At 51.4% G+C, this 19073-nt stretch overlaps 2 protein-coding genes across 2 annotated transcripts in view; one reads left to right on the top strand and one right to left on the bottom strand.

Annotated features, from left to right (window-relative positions):
• The window catches only part of VANGL1 (VANGL planar cell polarity protein 1), a 46701-nt gene extending 39991 nt beyond the window's left edge, over nt 1–6710 (top strand). Inside the window, exon 8 of the mRNA XM_080392537.1 lies at nt 231–6710. Within this exon, the coding sequence (XP_080248663.1) occupies nt 231–491 (261 nt within the window). The 3' untranslated portion in view covers nt 492–6710. The remainder of the gene's footprint in view (nt 1–230) is intronic.
• Nucleotides 5749–19073, bottom strand: part of CASQ2 (calsequestrin 2) — a 43345-nt gene continuing 30020 nt past the window's right edge. Inside the window, exon 11 of the mRNA XM_080392540.1 lies at nt 5749–17226. Within this exon, the coding sequence (XP_080248666.1) occupies nt 17020–17226 (207 nt within the window). The 3' untranslated portion in view covers nt 5749–17019. The remainder of the gene's footprint in view (nt 17227–19073) is intronic.

Raw genomic sequence — 19073 nt, 5'->3', positions numbered from 1 at the left:
TGAGCTTGCTGGGATGGACAGAAAGAGGATCCTTCTGGTGGCTGTGTCCGCTGCTGAGGTCTGAAAAGCTGGGAGGGACTGGGGGGAGGATGATTCCTAAAGCGTGGAAGCTGAAACTATTTGCAGCATGGCAAACCCATGCTCGCGGAGCTGTGTCTGGGGATGGGAAGAGAGCGCTGAAACAGGATGAGTCGTGGGGCCAGCGCTAACTCGTGTCCCTCTCTCGGCAGGCATTCCTGGAGCGTTACCTCAACCCGGGCCCAACCCTCCAGTATGACAGGGATCGCTGGTTCTCCAAGCAGTGGACGCTCGTCAGTGAGGAAGCAGTCACAAGCGGGTTACAAGATGGCATTGTGTTTGTCCTCAAGTGCTTGGACTTCAGCCTTGTTGTTAATGTGAAAAAAATCCCCTTCATCAAACTCTCAGAAGAGTTCATAGACCCTAAATCTCATAAATTTGTCCTCCGCTTACAGTCTGAGACTTCAGTCTAAGGGATTTTGAGGGTGGGTTGTTTGGGGATTTTTTTTTTTTTCAATATTGTGCTTTTGGGTTTAATTTCCCCAATGCTGACTGAAACTGGCAGATGATGGACCAGTAATATTTGACCATCTGCACTTTATTTGGAAAGGGGAGGGGGGAGTTGAGATATCTTATCTAGAAAGAAATATCTTAAGAGGCGACAGGGTGACTTGGCTCGGTTAGCTCAGCCTTGGAGACAGAACAGATTTTTTTCTAACCCCCCCATCCCCGCCTTGCCAGGCATACTGTAAATCTCATGCTCGCTCTTTCTCCGCACGATTGCAACGTTGGTATTTTTGTTGGAGCACTGCCTTACGCCGTGCGCACGCCTGTGCTTTTGTGTCTCTGCTTTTGCTACCTGTAGCTGTTTCTGAGAGCACGCTGCTCACTTCTCCGCTATAGAAACCTTCTTGCACGGGGCTGTGGCAGTCCCAGTTCACTCGGGGAGGAGAGGGTGTCACAGGGCAGGTGTGAGAGGGCTGCTTCTGTGAGCCACCTAATCTAGAGGCTGAAGACTTTTATTCTTTTCCTCCTCTCCACGGGCCCTCTTCTGTCAGTGCTGGACCTGTGTGAGCATGGTGGGATGGTTTTGCTCTCTGTGAAGTTGCTTGTTTTGAACTGGATCAGCCCATCTAGCAGCTCTTCAAATTTTTTAATGTTTTTAGTTTGTTTTTTTTTTTTTACCAGTGCTTCTTAGTGAAACTTTTCTGCAGGACACAGCTCCCTGTTATCTCTCACCTGCTTTCCTCTCTTGCTTGCCCATATCTTTGTCGGGCACTCCCAAGGTTCCCTATTTCTCTCGCCTTCTGTCTGGCTTTCCAAATGTGTTTCTGCAGCCACAGTCCCCTCGGGGTCTGCCTTACCGCCGCGTCCTTTTGCACCTGCAAGGGCTGCGTATTTGCACTGGGACAGGGTAGGTAGGCAGCTGGCTCCTCCTCAGATAAATCATAGACCCTCCCTATGTCTGACAGCCTCTTGGAGGGGAGGGGGTGCAGGCAGGAATGTACCCCTCCCTCTCTAGCTGGCTCCAAGTGCATCCAGAGGGAAGATGGGCAAAAGGAATTCCCTGCTTGGGGAGAGGAGCCAGCGAAGGGCTGACCCCTGCCGTGTGCGTTTGCTTTGGAGAACTGCTGTGCCCTGGAAACACTGCAGTGTGTCCTCACCGTACGCCTTCAGCTATAGCTAAGAAATACCAAACTATGTCTGAATGTTAAATCCGCCTGCCTTTCTTGGCCTTTCTGTACTGCGGGAGTTCCTGCTCAGTGCTGGGACCCGCTCCTGAGACACGCAGGTTTGTTTGTAGGGCTGCCTTTGCCCGTCAGTGAAGCTTTTGTGTGCAGCTTCAGCGTCACTTGAGTTTCACGGGGTTTTGTAAGGTTTGCTTTTAACAATGAGACTAAAGCGATGTCTGAAGTCTGATTGCCAGCACAGGGCATCGTGTGACTCCAGAGCCCGCTCCAAAGCTGGCAGTGACCTGCCTTCAGGCGGGTCCCTCTGAGACCCCTCCGGCTCTGTGGCAGTGGATTTGTGTGTGTGAATGCAAACACTCGATTCATTCTGCCCTGCCTTTTGCCATGGAAATATCTGTCGGGCAGAATCTCACCTACCTTCCATATGGATGTCTTAACACAGAGGGCCCCAGTTCAGTGAGGTACATAAGCCAGTGCCTTTCATTGCCAGGGTGTGTTGTCTTCCAAGGGGGGGCTGTGACAGCCCCTCCTGTCCCCTTTGGCCTTCCCCAGCCTTCCCTGGGCTCTTCTAGCAGCTTGTGGGGCTGCCTCCGTGCTCCCACCAGCACAAGGTGTCCTGGCTCAGAGCGGAGCTCTGCTAGTCCTGCATGGCATGGCTGGTGTGGGCTGGCCAGTGCCCACCAGAAGCTGGTGGGAGGGAGCAGCCACCTTAAGCAGGGGTGCTGGGGGCGTGGCAGGGGGGTCCGGCCTCTTCCAGCTTCAGAAGCAATGGAGCTGTGGGTCCGTCGGCACCTGCGGGTAGTCCTCTTTGGGGTCAAGGGAGCACCCTGTGAGTGAGGGTCCCAAATGGTGACTCCCCATCCAAGCGATGCCCGCAGTGTCCTGCACCTTTCTTACAAGTACGTGGCAGTCAGCTGGATCCTGTCTTCTCCATGTGACGTGCCAGATGTGGTGGTGGAGAAGCTAGGTGGCACAGGACGTGATGGGGTCAGGCCCGTGTCCCTGAAAGGATGGGAAGTAGGTAGGGTTTTCCCTTCTCTAAACTTAGCGTTTGGGTTTCTTTCTAGGTCAGGCTTTCTGGTCTGTATGTGGACTCCCTTATTGACTGTGGCCTTCGCAGTGTTTTATTTTGAAAAAATAGACTGGTTTCGTCCTTCTTTTTATTTGGGGGGAAGGCAAAAAAAAAAAAAAAAAAGGAAGTGGAGCATATAGTATCTTATCTCACACCTGGCTCTCCTAAAAATGTGTGTATCTGGCGTTTGTGCCGTGCAAAACCAGCAAGGTGGGAGAGACTGGAAGTAGCTTGGGAGACTATGGAGCACTTACGCCTGTGTGGAGGCTACTGCCTGTGGCTGAATTGGCTGATTTCTGTGAAGCTGGAGTAAGAACCACCTTGCTGGGGGGCTTGGGTGGGCTGTGTGCGTGAGAGCGCCTTGTCACAGGCACCTCTGCAAAACTTTCTTACTTTCCCAGGGTTTCCTTCCTCTTTCCTTTTCCCTGCCCCACAAGGAGGGTTGTCTGACAGTATCTTCTCAGGAAACTCATGTCTTAATTGCATTAAATCCTTGAACAGATGGAGAACCAGGCGGAAGCGGTGTGTGCTTGCTCTGGGTCTGCTTCCTCAGCTGCGTGCCGTGGTTCAGCGCTGACTTTTCTGCCTGCTGCTGAAAAGGACGCTGTCCGCGGGGGCCAAGTCCCACATTCGATGCCCTTCCCTGTGTCAGCAGCATGAATGCTTTGCCCGATGAATTCTGAAGGAGGGGACTTGGCCTCTCAAACCATCTCTTTAGAGATGCAGCCGGCTTGGGGTGAGAACAGACTAAAAGGAGAATTGGGACTCCTGAGTATTCCCTGGTTTAGTTTGGGGTCTTTTTACAACATTTTATTTTGCAGAGCGTCTCTTGTTTCCCCTCTCCATGCAAGATCCAGGGGACCACTGTCATACCTACCTCACTGGGGTGTTGTTGAGGCTAAAGTGCTTTGAGACCCACAGATGGATCTGTGGCATCTATGGGAATTCAGACTAAAAATATGGATCAGTGAGAGCAGACTGGTTTGTTTAACTCTGTTTATAACCAGCTAATGAGTAAGAGTCAAGTCACAGGGAATGAAGCTCGATCCAAATCCTGCAGTCCTTACTTCTGCAGAGCTTGCCAAGAGCTGAGCACAAAAAAGGCTGGTGGGGTTTGCCAGCCAAGTGCAGGCTGTTCTCCTCCTAATGCCTTTCCTGTCCTGCACTGTCTCCTTGCACATACTCTCCCTTCTCTCTCCCAGCCTGGATGCTTGTACCTGGCTGGGAAATTTCATTTTATTTTTTTAGAATTCAAGTGGTTTATAAGACAACCTGTTTGTGGTGAATTGGACGGTGTTCCCCTCGGAGGAGATCCTTGCACTGGGCGTCCTTCGCTGAAGGCTGAACCATTCGATAGGGTGCTGTGCTGCCTAGCCACGAGTGGTGTTGCCCCATTCTTTTATGTTGGCATTTTTCCTCTGACTCTCAACTGTGTTGCTCAGATACTTTAAAGGCTTTGGGTTTTTTGCTGTCTGGTTTGTTACAGCCTAAATCCAAAGCCATGCTGAGATCTTCCAAAACCAGATGCAGCCAAGATCTTCAGCTGCTCTGGAGCGGATGGAAATGGCTGTGGGTTTCCATGAAGGCTGGCTTTCTCTTTTGTGGCTGAAGAGCGAAAGATTTCTTGCAGCTTCTAGGAGTGTAGGGGCAGATGCCAGACCCTTAATACCTTGCCAGTCCGGTAACTAGGCCTGAGCAAAGGTGGTTAGCACGTCTGTTTGCCTCTCATTGCCGTGTGGCTGCAGCCATCCGTGTGTAGGCTCTGTGGGGCTGCCCCAGGTCTCGGACTCCTTTGGAGCCTTCTCACACATGGAAGCAGAGCAGACGGCGCTTTCAGAAGGGTAAGCTTTCTAGCTCTCCCCTCTACAGTATAGCAGTCCCTGACCAAGCCCCTGTGGTCACCCTGGGGATGTGGGGGGCAGTGCTTGCAACTACCAGCTTTTACCCTGTGGAGGGGAGACGTTGCCACCCACGCACCCCTGTAGGCAGCAGGGTAGCTGGGGAGGGATGCCCCGGGCATGGCAAGTGTGATGCAGCTTGCTGGCAGAGCAAGGGCAGCTCCTGCTTCTGGGCTTGTCCTGTCTTGAAGGATGTCCCTTCAAGAGCCATCCTCCCTGAAGGGGGATATTGGAGAGAAAGGCTGATGTGATTTCAGCCTCTGCCAGATATTCCTCTGGCTTCTGCCTCTAAAAATTTTCCTGCCAGCAGCTTCAGTCACTCCAGACCCCATCCTCGCCTTCCTGTGGTTCCTCCCCCTCCCCCCCCCCCCCCCCCCCCCCCCGCCCCGCCCAAGTTCCCTGTTGAGGCAGAACAAGTATCTGCTGGGATGGGAGGTGCTGGGGCTGCAGTTCGGGGCTCAGGGGCAGCTCCCGATAAAGTGCAAGTCTGGGGGAGATCTGAACAAATCCCAACCCTTATGGAGCCTCTTAACATTTTCCTTTGGGCTGGGGATCTCCATGCAAAGCCTTGGGAATCTGCTGTTGCTAAGTCGGCCAAAAGCTGCGGGGAAGGTGTTTCTGAAGCTGGTCTTGCCCTGTGTAAGTAGCTTTTAAAAGTCTTGTTTGAGATGCGCTTGTTTCCAGCACTTGCTGCTGAAGAAACTGGAAAGAGCCGTACGGTGCTAAACGTGGAAACCCACTCAAGCCAGTTTCATCTTGCTTACCAAAACTGTAAATCTGCCATTTTCAAAGGCGAAACGAAAGTCTCGCCATCCTCTCGCAAAAATGCTGTAGTCTGCTGGAGACTCCTCAGTCACGCTCCGTTCTGCCCTGCCCTGTGAGAGCTGTTCATGAGGGCTGTGCGCAGATGGCTGTTGTCTCATTCCGTTTGTGTGTCTGTGTGCTCTTTCCCTCCTAGGTGTGTGTGTTACACATGTCTAAAGCCTCAAGCCAGGCTTGGTGGTTTGGTGTTTAAACTGTGTTAAGAAGAAAGCGCTCTTGGGATTGAGCTGTTTGGTTTTTTTTAAAAAAAAAAAAAAAAAAAAACAACATACAAAACCCCCAAATTTCTGTTCTCCTAAAAAGAGATGGCTTTGGGCCATGAAGTCTCGTACAGGAATACGCATCCTCCTGCGTTCAGGATTTTTGATGACCATAAGTTGCCGTTTCTGACAGCTGCTCTGTGGCTGGTGCAGATCGCTGAGATATTCCTGAGCTGGGTCCCCGCCGCACCAGCGGTCCAGCTGGTGTCGTCCGCCCCTCTGCATCCCTCCCAAGAGACTGCGGGTTTTTACCCCCGTACCGTACCGGAGCCCTGCGGGCAGCAGGCAGCCAGCCCTGCCCTGGGTGTGCTCTGCCCAGAGAGGGAACCCTTCCCCCGGGCTGCTCCCTGGGCACCTCTCACCAGCGCTAACGATGCTTGGGAGCATCTCCTGCGTGTGTGGCGAGGGGATGCTGTGGCTCGCTACCTGCACAGGCGTAACTGTGAAGGAATCTTACACTCTTCTGTGCCTGTTTCTTTGATTCAGCATTATTGTGTCTTGGGGAAGGGGGTGGGAGTGAGCGCCCTTCCCTCGCCCTCTTTTGATCACTGTGTAATACTCTTTTTCTACACAAACTGTGTATAGTAAGATGGCTTTTGCCAAGGTTTTCTAATTAATAGACACTAACCAGCATTTCTTGCCCATCCCCTCCCACTCCCCTTTTATTTTCCCCCTCTTCTTTGCACATGTGACTTTAACTGCAATGGTACATGGTCTTTTCTGTTCTTTTCTAATCGTGAACTTAAGTAAGCAAATTCCTGGTGTCTGTGACATTAATGCACTGTGGGTCTAGCCTAGTACATTGTTCTGTTCCAAGCTGGGTTCTCTTAAGTTATAGCTGGATGGGGTTTTGTTGTTTTTTAAACTGAAACATAAAACCGTTTTACACTTTGCATATTTTGTACAGTAAAATTCTGGAAATAAACTGAAACCAGATTTGATTGTTCCACTCCTTCCTCTTATCCTTTCAGACAAAAAAAGAAAGCTTTTCTGGTCTTCAAGCATTCCTTAGCTGTGGCTGGGAGGGGCCCTGCAAACATGTGGTTTAACCTTTTCTGAGGCTGTCTTTTTGTCACCCTTGTTCTAGACCCTTCTGATCTGCCCTGCCACAGTAAAATGCAAACTCATTTGTCATTCCTGAAAAAAGACTGGTAGGTGAGTGCTTTGAACACCTGAAATCTTAAATAATGGGGAGCAAATGCAGCTTGGGGGGGGGGGGCGCGCGTGACTGGAGTGGGAACTGGTTTTTCTGCCTCCTGTCTTCTCATGGTTTGCACACCAATTATGAAGTGCAGGATTCGTTGCAGAGTTCCTTATTTGGACCTGGTGAGGAGGAGGAGTGGCGAGAGGTGGAAAAGCCAGTGCTCCTCGTTGGTGTGGATGCGAGCCTGTGCTCTGCTAAAACAACATGCGGGGATCTCACATCAACAGCACCTGTGGGCACAGCTTTCCCCACCTCCACTTCCCATCACTGGCAGCCGAGAGCTTGGAAAGACCCGTGCCCATGGAGACGGGGCAGCAGCCTTCTTACCTAGACAGTCTTTGGTACCCAGTTTTCAGGAAAGCCCCCTTTGGCGGGGAGTACCTGGCCTGGCCACTGTGCCCTGCCCCAGCAGGTCTCCTCCATGGGCTTCAGCTGCTGGAAAAATCCACAGGATGCTGCTGCGCAGTTTAAAATAAGAGTGCAGCGGTTGTGGAGATAAGCAGTGCACGTATAAACGGTGGTGGAGAGAAACAGCCAAATGGGTAATTCTCTGCTTGGGAGGAGATGGATGTATTTAGGCTACAGAGCCCGGGAGGAAGCAGGAAGGGTGGGATGGGGCTGTGCTCGGTCCTGCCTCCTGCCCTCCCTTGATCTCTGCTTTTGATCTGTCCCCCTCATCCTGCTGGTGCTTTGGCAGTGCCCAGCCCTGGGCTGTTTGCCCCGCAGCTCCAGGAATGGGCAGGGAAAGGAAACCACACCGCTGGTGCTGCCCTGCGGAGCCTGGGGTGGGTGTGCAGCCGTCGCTGGTCCCCTCCTGCCTCGCGGTGGAAAACCTGACCTGCCGGCCTGGAGCTGTGTGGGTAAAGGCTCTGTGGGAGCTGGCTGCAGGTGTGTCACGGGAAGGTGTGAGAAGCAGGAATTTGGCACAAACAAGATAATGGGCTCGTCAGCCTCGTCCAAGGCTCTTAGCCTTGAGAGTTGTGTCTTCACGTAGGAGTTCAGCATGCTCTGTTTCATTTTTGGCTTAGCGCTGATACCAAATCAACACCCGGTTGCTGCCCTTTGTGGCACTTTCTCTCCTGCTGTGGGTTGTGGAAGCTGATGGAAGGAACAGGCTTTGCTAGAGGGACCAGTTCCTTTGGCCTTCGCCCAGAGCTCAGCTGCCTGAATCACAAGGGGCTGTGCGTGTGGCTCAGCAGAAATTAGAGCTGAGGGTGCTCTTCTGGTTTGGCCAAGTCTTTCACTTAAGCTGCGAGGGTCTTTGAGGTGTGATGGAGCCTCAGGTGCAGGGCTGGGTTAAGTTACCGACCCAAACTTCTGACGGAAATGGGACAGAGGCTTTCAGTGGCAAATGATGCATGGAGGGACCCTGTGTGCTGAACGAGAGGTAAGTGCCTTCTGGAATGTACCAGACCAGGGTCCCTCGAGGAGGAGATGGCTCTCCTGCAGTGCCCTTCCTGAAGGTAAGGACATAAGGTTATGGCTAGCCTGAGACAGCACAGCAACAGCCGCTGGGGTAGAGATTTGGTGGCTGAAGTGTGGCTTAATACATAAGAAGATCAGTTGACCCCATTGATTGATGTGACCAGGCTTCGCCGTTACGGATGGCCAAAAGCCACCAGCGTTGGGGAATTGAGTGAGGAGATGTGGGCAAAGGGGCTGCACGCAGCCAGGGCGTAACAAATGGGTTAAGAAAGGGATTTGTCACCTTCGGCAACTAGCTCCAGAGCCCACTGGCAACACCTCACCGTACAGTATTGCCAGCTGAATTCATAGTTCGGTGAAGCGTCTGGCTGCAGAGGTGGGCAGAGCTTCAAACCCCGGGACAGCTTCTCCCGGTGCTACGTGCTGGCGGTGCTGCCTCAGCCCCAGACCTGATCTTCCCGGGATCTGCGGGGGGGGGATGGAGCTTGAGGGCTTGCGGGTGCCCTGGAGCTCGGGGCAGGCGTGCGGGGCTGGGGGTGTCCCAGCCGGCCACGGTGTCTCACAGCAGCATGCAGGAAGGGAAGGTGTGTTGGGAGCTGGCCAAGCGGAGTGCTTTGATTTGTCTTTCAGCACAACTCCTGAGTTGAAGTTGGACTGGGAAGGTGGTGGGTTTAGGTTACAGGCCTTTCCGGTACTGAGGGATAACGGGCTGGGGCAGGGGTGCCCGTTCCCTTTTCATGTGCGCATCCGTGCACGCTGGCTCAGGAGGTGCTGAGAGAAGAGGGAGCACCGAGCGTAACCTGTCTGCATGTAGGTAAGGACGGTGTCGTGGGGTGATTGAATAATTGCATATGCATAAATCACTGTCTCTGAACAAGGTTACCCGAGTTGCTTTGAAATGCTGTAACAAGTTTTACAGCCCTGCTGTGAGTGTGTGCGCTGGTTACACCGACAACGTGTGCAAAATGGAGAGGACTTCAAATGGGAAGGCTGTTTTCCTGTTTCTCCCCATCTCCCTGTCTCCCTTCATCATCAGTTTGGAAAAGGTTGTGGACTGGGTTTTTTTCCCCTAGCTACTGCTCATATGGACCCCGCTGCGAGACTGCTAGCCTGCTCCAGAGCTCTGAGCTGCTCCTCCCTTCCTCTAAAATCTGGGGAGCTGAACTAGGTGAAGATGGCCACTTTGTCCATGCCTTGGGGCTTGCCCTGGTTCCAGCTCAGCTGATGCAAATCCCCTGGGGTGCCAGGAGCCCTGACCAGCGGTACTGCTGCTTGCCAGCCTTTGCACCCATGGGTCCTGCCCGCGGGAGGGGGAGAAGCGTTGGCTGGTGGGGCCAGGACAGGGATTAAGCAGCCCTTGGGCTCCATGTGGGCAGCGCTAAATCAATTCAGGAGAAGAAGAAGGGATATAACTTTTACCTTGTGGGTGTGCATTTGGGATAGCTCAGTGTGTCCACCTTGCTCGTCTATTAAAATACGAGACGGTAAGACAAGGAGGAGGCAGTGTGTAGCTGGTGGAAGAGACCTTGGAGAACAGGGTGTGGTTTTTCCCTCCAGCATCCTTAGAAACATGAAGGTACAAAGAATTTAAAAACAGAGACACCAGAAATTGCTCTAGGCATGAAGCTGCTCTGTAAATTGAAACATTTTAAATCTCTTCCAAAGGCAAAAAACAGGCTTCCAAATGCTTAGACATCTACAGCCTTTTCTGTCTTTTATTTGCCTTTTTTTTTTTTTTTTTTTAATTTGCCTTTTTTTTCCCCCCTCTACTACTTGAAAAAGTAGCATGAATGAAAAGCGGATGCATAGAGAGAAGGGAGTTCTTGATAAAACACATTTGATTCAGCCTCTCTGGAAGTTTTAAGAGACACTCCGAACTTTTTCGCTCTTTGGACCTCTCTTCAGCATGAGTCGGATGCTGTGGGCAGGCTTTAAAAGAGAGAATGGGAAGGAGCTGATTGTATCTGGGCCACAGATGTGAAACAGATCTGCAAACCTTTTAGCTTCTATTTTGTAAAAGCTCATTCTTGAGTAGTCATAATACCAGATCCTACAGTTGATTATAATTTTGCTTTGTAAGTGGTTGGGAGAAACTGGTTTAGTAATTCAGTAACTAGACTGTGGGAAGCTGTGCAAATTCCTCCAGCGATTTCATTTTGCGGGGACTAGAATGTTCTTCAAACATTTAGTTACTTTTTGCCATTCAATAGCTTTTTTCTTTGTCGTTAGCAGGAGCAGGGCTTTGGCATGTTGGATTGAATTTTAAAGCAAAAATCTAACACCAGGCAAATTTCAGGGCTGCTCTCTGGTTGAACATAGTTTTATTTTTACCTGTGTTACTGAGGGAGAGGAGGAACCTGATTCAAGCTGGGCTTCCTCCGGATCCAGAAGTGGAGGATGAGGTCGCCCATGGCCATTTAAGTCATTTTCCACCCATGACCAAAGATGGGCAGGTAGTTGGTTTTCTGGCTGCTGTTGAAGTACGGGATAACACCGCCAGCAAACTCCATTTATTTACCCCTTGAGGCATACTTCTCACATCGTGAAGTCATGCCAGTTGTCTTCTGCTCAGGTGGTGCAGTGGTATGGTCGCTGGTGGGAATGGGGGTTTACTGTTCTCTTCCCGCAGTGGCAGCGGTTGGAGCTTGGTTGTAGGTTGATGGTTCCTCATCTGGATTTTGGGATGATGGGAAAAGATGCCTACCAAAAAAAAAAAAAAAAAATCCTGGTATTGCCTCAGCTCCCAGGCTGGTGAAACAGCTTCACCTTGAGCAGGTCCCACCTGTCCCGCCCGCAAAAGGAAAGCCAGTCTCAGCCTTGTCCAGTTGGCTTTCTCCTCAGGAGGGAAATGTTACGCCCCGCTGTGTTCCCAGCCATGGCTCGTGGCATGGGGGTTCACCGTGGCTGGTTCCTGGCAGTGCTGTGAGGGATGCTGCTGTCTTCCTGGGCTGGGGATGAGCTCCAACAGTGGCGGCAGGGGAGGGCTGTGTCCTGAAGTGACCCTCAGTACCATATGCTGTGGGAGTGGGCTGAGGAGAAGGGGAAGACGGGCTAGATAAAAATGCGAGAGAAAAAATATTGGGGGAGCCAGTGAAGATCAGAAGAGTAGGAAGTGAGTAGGGATGAAAGGTGAAAAACCTGCGTTTTCACCCTGATTTCTGTAGCGTTAGGGACAATACCAGAAACCGTTTCAGTGCTTTGCTGATTATTTTCACCACAAGGGCTTGCAACAGAAGGTGTGGGGGGGGGCGGAAGGGGGGAGCGGGCCCCGGAAGGATCTTTGCCTCCATCCCAAAAGCTGCTTGTAATCTGACTCCAGAAATGGGTCTTCAAGCTGCTAAGGAAGTTCTGTGGTTTTGGTTGTTTTTTTTTTTTCTTTTCCCTCCCTGCTTTAAATAGTTTTTAACACCTTTTTAAACCTGGCAAGGAGCATTCGGGCACCCGGGCCATGAGGGCTGGCTCTGCCCTCGACCCTGCCCCATGGTCTCCATCACCATGAGACTTCTTCTGCCAAAGAGGTGTGAGAGTCGTCCCACGCCTGGCCCCGAGGGGTGCTCACCGCTGAAGGGCTGCTTTGCCCAAAGGCCGGTGGTGGACAGGAGCGGGGAAAGGCCGGGAATGCTGCAGCGCGGTGGGTTGACACTCAGGATCGTGGGTCTCAGGTAGGAAACCGTCCTGCCGCCTCATTACCGAGGTTAATTATCCTTCCTGCTGTGCTCTGCTGCTTCCAGTTCCTAGTGGATGGTGCTGCACTGCACAGCATAGATGTACTGGGGGGTGTAAAAGTAGCCAGGAGGCGGCTGGTTTTGCCCTGGAGGGCTTTGGTGCTCGTTGCCTGTTCACCCATTGCCCCCCTTCAGCCCCCCAGGTCCGGGCATCAGCGTGCGCGTGGCTGTGTGCAGCTTCCCCAAGCAGAGGGGGACCCAGATGCAACCCCGGCCTCTTCTCACAGGGCTGCAAGTCAGCGGCAGCTGGGAAGTGATATGTTCCTGTCTAATTAATTATTTCCCTGGGAATAAAAGGCAAAGTTTTTCTGTTTGGTCTCAGTAATGAATCAATCATTTCGGAGGTACGGCGTGCAGACAGACGCGGAGGAGCAGCCGGTGTCCTCCACGGTGCGTGCATGTTGGCATCTGGCTGAGCAGCTTGGTTCTGGGATGGGAAGCAGCTGAGAGCTCTGGCTTCACTATGGGGCTGTTCTTCTCCCAAGGGCAGCGCAGGAGACCCTTACCACCCCTCAGAAACATCACAAAAACCACCAACCCTGAAAATACAGTAATCTATGACTTCCAGAGTTTCCTCCCTTGTCCTCTCCTTCTGGAGTTGTTTCCTAAATGCTTGACAGAAGCTTAGAGCAGTTTTGGGTTCACAGAGCCTCTCCATCAGCGTCCTTGGTGCTGCAAAGGCAAAAGCTTTCTCCTCCATGCTTCTGTTACTGCAGAACAGTAGTTCACGCTGCAGCGCGTGGCTCTTGGTGGGTTTCCCTCTCCCTCGGCCGGTGCCCGTGAGCAGTACAGACACAAGATACAAAACCCTCTTCTGTGGCACACTGGCCGCTGGCCCCCTGTCTGGCACTGGGAGGAGGTGGTGTAGGACTTTGTGTTCTTGCCACGTATCACTTGCGAGGGGGGTCCTCGCTGTCGCTGGGGGCTGGGGAGACCAGGGGTTCGGGCACTTCGAAGGGACTGATCCACTTGAAGCACTTGCATTTAGATGAGGGCAAAATACAGTTCCTTATCTTTATGTGTATTAAGACCCATTTAATACAAAGTCTAACTAATGATTTGCAGAAAAAGGAACTATTGGCTAAAAGAGGGACAGGACAAGGGGCAACAGGCATGAAATGAAATGAAGACAGTTCCATCAGAATATGAGGAAGAACTTATTTACCTTGAGGGTGACAGAGCACTGGCTCAGGCTGCCCAGAGAGGCTGTGGACTCTCCTTCCCTGGAGACATTCAAAACCCACCTGGATGCCACCGTGCAACCTGCTCGAGGTGAATATACAGGAGAAAATAGCTGATCTCCAGGGGTCCCTTCTCACCCTGACCACTCTGTGATTCTGAACAGACTTACCTGCAGAAACACCCAGTGCTGCCCACATGCACAATTTTTTTGTTTGTTTTTAATAAAGAAGGGATTTTTTTAATGGTTCCTCATCCAGACATGCTGACCTTTTGCTTTTCCATGTGTAGTGGGCAGGGTTAGGCTGACTTTGCTCCTTGGGGCCACCAGTGCCTTTCAAATGCCAGTTGTGCTGAATTCTGACAGAGGAGCCCCAGAGCGCCCGTGCCTGGGGTCCTGTGTGTGATACCTCCCCGTACCACCATCCTTCCTGTCCTTGCAAGGAAGACACCCAAGTTCAAGCTGTCTTCTCCTTCACAGGGGGTATTTCCTCATTCAGTGGTTCGGTCACCATGAACTCAGGGCAGATGAGGTGAAAGGCAGAGGCTTTGCTGCCCACTCATCTTCATTGCTGCAATCCTTCCTCTGCTGCAATGTTTTCTTAAGGTTTTATGTTTTTATCCCAAAAGCTGATGATAAGTTCCCGTTCATGGGCAAAGAGAATGATGAAAACCATAGCGGGGGATGAGGGAAAGGTTTGTCCCATCAAGGGCTGAGCTGGCATCCTGAAGGAGCAGCAGCTGTAAGATCAACCCTTCTTCTCATAACTCCAGGGAAACTTTCCATAAACCACTGACACCAGCCCGCCAGCCTCAGTGGCCTCTGTATAAGCCTAAGCACCACCACATGGATTGCTTTTTTCCCCCAGAGCTGTTGCTTTATGCATTGGAACACATGCATGCCTGTGAAACACGTGCGCACTTGAACACGTGTGTAGTGCTGTTTGCAGGGTCTGCCTGTGTAAGCTCTGCCTCTCGGAGCATCTAGAGAGGGGCGCATCGGAACAGATGGGGGGAGAGGTACATGGAAAGTACCCAGGCAATCGGGATGTCCCAGACAGTGCCAGCTGGGAAAGGCAATAGAGCAACTCTTCCTTTATTCTTTAGGTTTATAGAAATTCACAGCATTTTGCAGTGACTGATCTGGAGTTGCAGCGTCTGGCCAGGCTGTTACCTTACGCAGGGTGAAACTGTGCACGTTTTACTCCTGGGAATAGCCCCAGGGTAGAGATAAACAAGTACTTTTCTCAGGTCAGCATTTGTCCGTTAACCACAGACTAGGAGACTACCAAAGGGCTGGTTTTGCCTGTTCTTGCTCCTTACGGGTGTGCATCAACGAGACCCTGAGTGCTGCTTGCTCCCTCCCTCTGAGCTGGGGTCCTCCAGCAAAGCTCTCGAGGAAACAGCTGAAAGAAAAGAGCAGAAGGAGGGTGCTGGGCACCCCTCCAGCCAGGAGAGAGGAGGGGGTGAATGGAAGAGAGGGAGGAGACCTCGAGGCTGAGAGCACACTCTGCATTTTAAGGCTTTTGGAAGTCTCCACCAGGTCCTCTGGGATGGGGAGTTATGAGTTGTTCATAACCCCAGTGTGACCAGGTGGATGCTCTCCCCAAACACACTTAGTTTGAGTCTTCCAGGCGGTGCTTGTGTATCGTAAAGAAGCAAGAAAGGGCAAATAGTTGACCTGGGGGCTTTGTTGTCCTGTCTGTTCTTCTCACAGACTGTGCCTTAGAATCATGGGTTGAATGTTTGATGTTCCACGAGGAGCTAACGTGGCCTAGAGTCATATATCGTATAAGCACAGCATTCATTCGTATACATAGAGATGCACAGATATCCAGCTGTGTGGTGTTTGTGCTGGCAATTTCCACTGAGAGGAGATGGCACACATAGGAACATATCAGTACTTCAGCTTTTTTATACCAGTAGTTTCAAATTTCTATTTCAGCTAATGTAGAGAGAGTCAAAGAGACTGATCAACAGGCAGGAAAAAAAAATAATCTATAAAATCTTGCTTTGCAGTTCATCTGATAAAGGAAATATATAGTGTGTAAACCTTGTTTCTCATCAGGCTGATTCACATTTGTATAACGAGCTCTGATTCTCCTGTCCCTCGCACTTTTATTTCCCCTAACGTCACTTACCTCTGACACAAGCCAGTATAAGATAGGTCAGAACAATGTTTTTCATCTGTAGCAAGAGAGGACATGTGTACCCTACCTATGCTAACAAGTCTGAACGACTGGAGAACATATTTATAAATGTATTTATAAAGATAAAACTACCTCCAAACTCTCCATTCATTGCACTATTGTCAAACCTAATAAGCTAAGACAACTGAAATCTGCCGGCACGGGGAAGCAGGGAGACCTAACGCTGTGGCAGTGACCTGCACATGGATGGTGCTGCGCTTGCCAGGACTGAGTTGCTGACCCTTTGCTTTGTGAGTAACCCCCTTGACCGAGCTCCTTCTCTGTCTGCAGTCAAAAGAGGCTTCTCACAGGCTACCACGGGACAGCCGAGTCTCTAAGCAGGGAGTAACTGTGCAACTGAATACTTAAACGCCAAACAGCTTGCATCCTTTCGCTGCTCATTGCCCGACGCACGTTACCCAGCATCTGATAGGGTTGGACGGATGTGTTCCCTCCCAGCATCTTGGTCATGGGAAAAGATGCTCTGCAGGCTTTGGGTTAAAAGTCAGCTAAAGCTGGTAGGTGATGTGGCATAGGAGGGCGTCAAGGTGGGCCCCTATGAATGTTTCCGCTGGCAGGAGTGTGCTGTCTGTCTCATGTGCACCACCTTCAATCCAGCTGAGGTTCCCCTAAAAGGGAAGCTTGGCCCAGCCCAGCCCGGGCTGCAGATGTTTGCAGCTGGCCTGGAGTCTGCTCTGGTGTTTCTTTGGGGTTAAGACCAATGGTTTGGCTCGGTGCCATGATCTTTAGCCACAAGAGCGTGGGCTCAGACCTGCATCAGCCTTTCCAACAGTTCGGGAGCTCACAAGCTTTGATGTCCTATATCCCACCACCTGCACTTACCCTAGCTTTGGCCTGAGCCTTCAAGAAGAAAGAGGTTCAGACAGGGACCGTGGTGTTTGGTTTTAACTTGTGCTGCCAGACAAGAATATCCTGTCTTTATATGGGATCGCTGAAAAATTAAATAGCATCCCTAAAACCTTCCTCCCCTCCCAAAGCTTTTTGCTGCTCCTAGCATGTTAATGAGTAGCTACAGGCTCCCACAGCAGAACTTGCAGGGTTGAGTGGTCTTGGCAGAGTAGCTGCAAAGGGCATTGTGTTTAATAAAAGGACTGAACTTTACAGTCACCTTCCCTATGTCTTGAAGGGAGATTTGGTCTTTGGATGTTAAGTGCTGGGCCGATGAGCATGGAAAATACAAATTGGCTCCCTGTGTCCCTCTGGCAGCGAGCAGGCAGACACTTTTCTCCTGCCCTGGGACACTCGGGGCAGATTCCCTGCAGATTCCTATTGTCCTTACTAAGGAGGCATGATTTGCAGCGGTGCTGGGTGCCTGCAGGCAGTCCTGGCCGCTCAGCACCGCTGAGAATCAGGCCCGGGGGGTCCCGGCAATGGCAGGGGCAGGGAGAGCGAGGCAGGGGGGGAAAGAGGAGCAGCGGCGCTTGCTGACGCTCAAACACAGGTCTTCCGATGGAGGGACCTGCCACGGGCGGGGGGGCTCTCAGCCCCCACAAGTCAAACAGCACAGAGTCACAGTTAGTCATCGTCATCGTCGTCGTCGTCATCGTCATCGTCGTCATCATCATCGTCATCATCATCATCATCGTCATCGTCATCATCATCATCATCATCATCATCTTCAGTATTTATCTTCCCAGAAAGCACATCCTCTATCCAGTCTTCCAGCTCCTCGGCTGTGGGCAGGTCATCATCATCCCTGATCTCCATCCAGATGCTGTCAGCCTGCGGGATAGGTCGTGGGGGGGGGGGGGTGGTTAGCCAGCCTCAGAGGCACAGGGAAGCGGCCAGGTTCGCTGCTACTGGTGGGGTAAGGGTTGGACCCGAGGTGGGATGCAGGGGTGGGGGGTGGCATCAGCTCGCTCTCTGCCACAGCCTGTGGGCAGGCTCAGCCACCGTGTCTCTCCGCCCACGCGTTGGCTGGGGGCAGTGGGACTGGGCAGTGGGTTCACATGGATGTGTGGTACTTTTTGCCCTGTTAGATGTGTGCCCGCTGCCTGTTCCTGTCCTGCACCACCTACACCTGTGAGCAAAAGCGTCGCCCACCTGATGCGTCATCCTCACCCTGTCTGGCCAGGTCTGTAGACTCCAAGTCTACAGAGAGAGAGAAAAAAAGAGACCTATGCGAGCTCCCCCTGCATCACCCCGGTTCACAGGACATCACAGCGTTTTCCTTCTCCCTTCCAGAACCCTTCCGGGACCTCCTCCTTTGAGCCTTTGCACCCTGCTGTCAGCACCCCTTCTCCAGCCTCTTTTTACCATCACTTTTTCCTCAGGACATTGCTCTGGACCCTCCACATGTGATAATGGTTCCTCCTCTTGGAAGAGCCTTTCCTCAGATCATCTCAACCACACTCCAGCTGAAGCATGGTGAAAACCACCGATACCCTGGACTACAGGTGCCCCCTGCTCTTTATTTCCAGTGGTCTGCATTGCTTCCATAGACTGGAGGGGATGCGGGGATTTAGTAAGAAGATGCCGTCTAAACTGCAGTGAGAAGATGCTGTCCAAACCGTGGCTGTTACCCGGGGACAGGAAACATAGCTTAGGTGGTCTCTGAGGCCTGGAAATGAAAGATTTCTCTCTGTTTTGCTATAGGTTCCTTGGGTAAACGCCTGGGTAAACACTTTTCCCTTCACTGTCTCCCCTTCATAAAATAGGATCAGCCTCCTCTTTTTCAGAGGTGCCGTGAGGTTATCTCGTTTAGCGTTTGATGTTGCAGAAACAAGTGCTTTTCATATGTCAGAAGATAACGACTAGCTTTTGCAAACGCACCCGCTTTTTTCCCCCGTCTGCGGTACCTAATTGTCTGGTTTATGGCTTGCTAAAAAGCCTGGCCGATTTCTGCTCAAGGAAAACTGTTTTATCCTTCCAGTATTTTCCTCCTAAAACCCAAAAACTGTAATAAAAAAGAGCCACAGCTCTTGCTTCATGCAAATGGTCTTGTCTTCAAACCTCAGGACCGTTTGTGTGGCAAAAAGGGCCCCCTTTAAACAGCGGGAAGTGGGCCCATCGCACCTGGGCAAGATGCTGTGCAAATGAAGCGGCGATAATTTGCAGAGCATCGTGGCCCTGGTCCTGAGCCACCACGCTGTGATGGGCTGGTGGGGGCCACTGGGAGCCCTGCTGTTTGTATTGGCACGTTTTTAGAGAAGCAATGGGGTCACAGGGGTTATGTCCACCTAAGCCAACAGCAGTGTTTGTTTTTACTCCGTTGCGCAAGCCCCACTTTGTACCTGTGTAACTTGGCTGAATGCGGTGATGTAACACTGAAATAACGCAATGAGCTCACTGTTTGCTTTAGATATCACCCGCCAACCCAGAACTTTCTTAAATCTCTCTCTCTTGAGGAATAGAAAACAGACTTAAGAGGAATGAAATAAAAACTGCAAATACTATAATCAACAACCTGAAACATTTACTGTATCAAAGCTAGATAATGCATGAGTTTTTTACAGGTCTCTCAGCGACTGCTGGATAATAAGGCATATATTCCTGCCTAACACTGCTTTCTATGTGCTTGTCTTGCCGCTGACAATCCTACTTCCACGAATTCCCATGGATAGCTGTTT

This window comes from Falco punctatus (genome assembly GCF_963210335.1).
Source record: "Falco punctatus genome assembly, chromosome: 6".
Taxonomy (NCBI): domain Eukaryota; kingdom Metazoa; phylum Chordata; class Aves; order Falconiformes; family Falconidae; genus Falco; species Falco punctatus.
The sequence above is the reverse complement of the archived record's forward strand: the minus strand, read 5'-3'. Positions and strand labels throughout refer to the sequence as shown.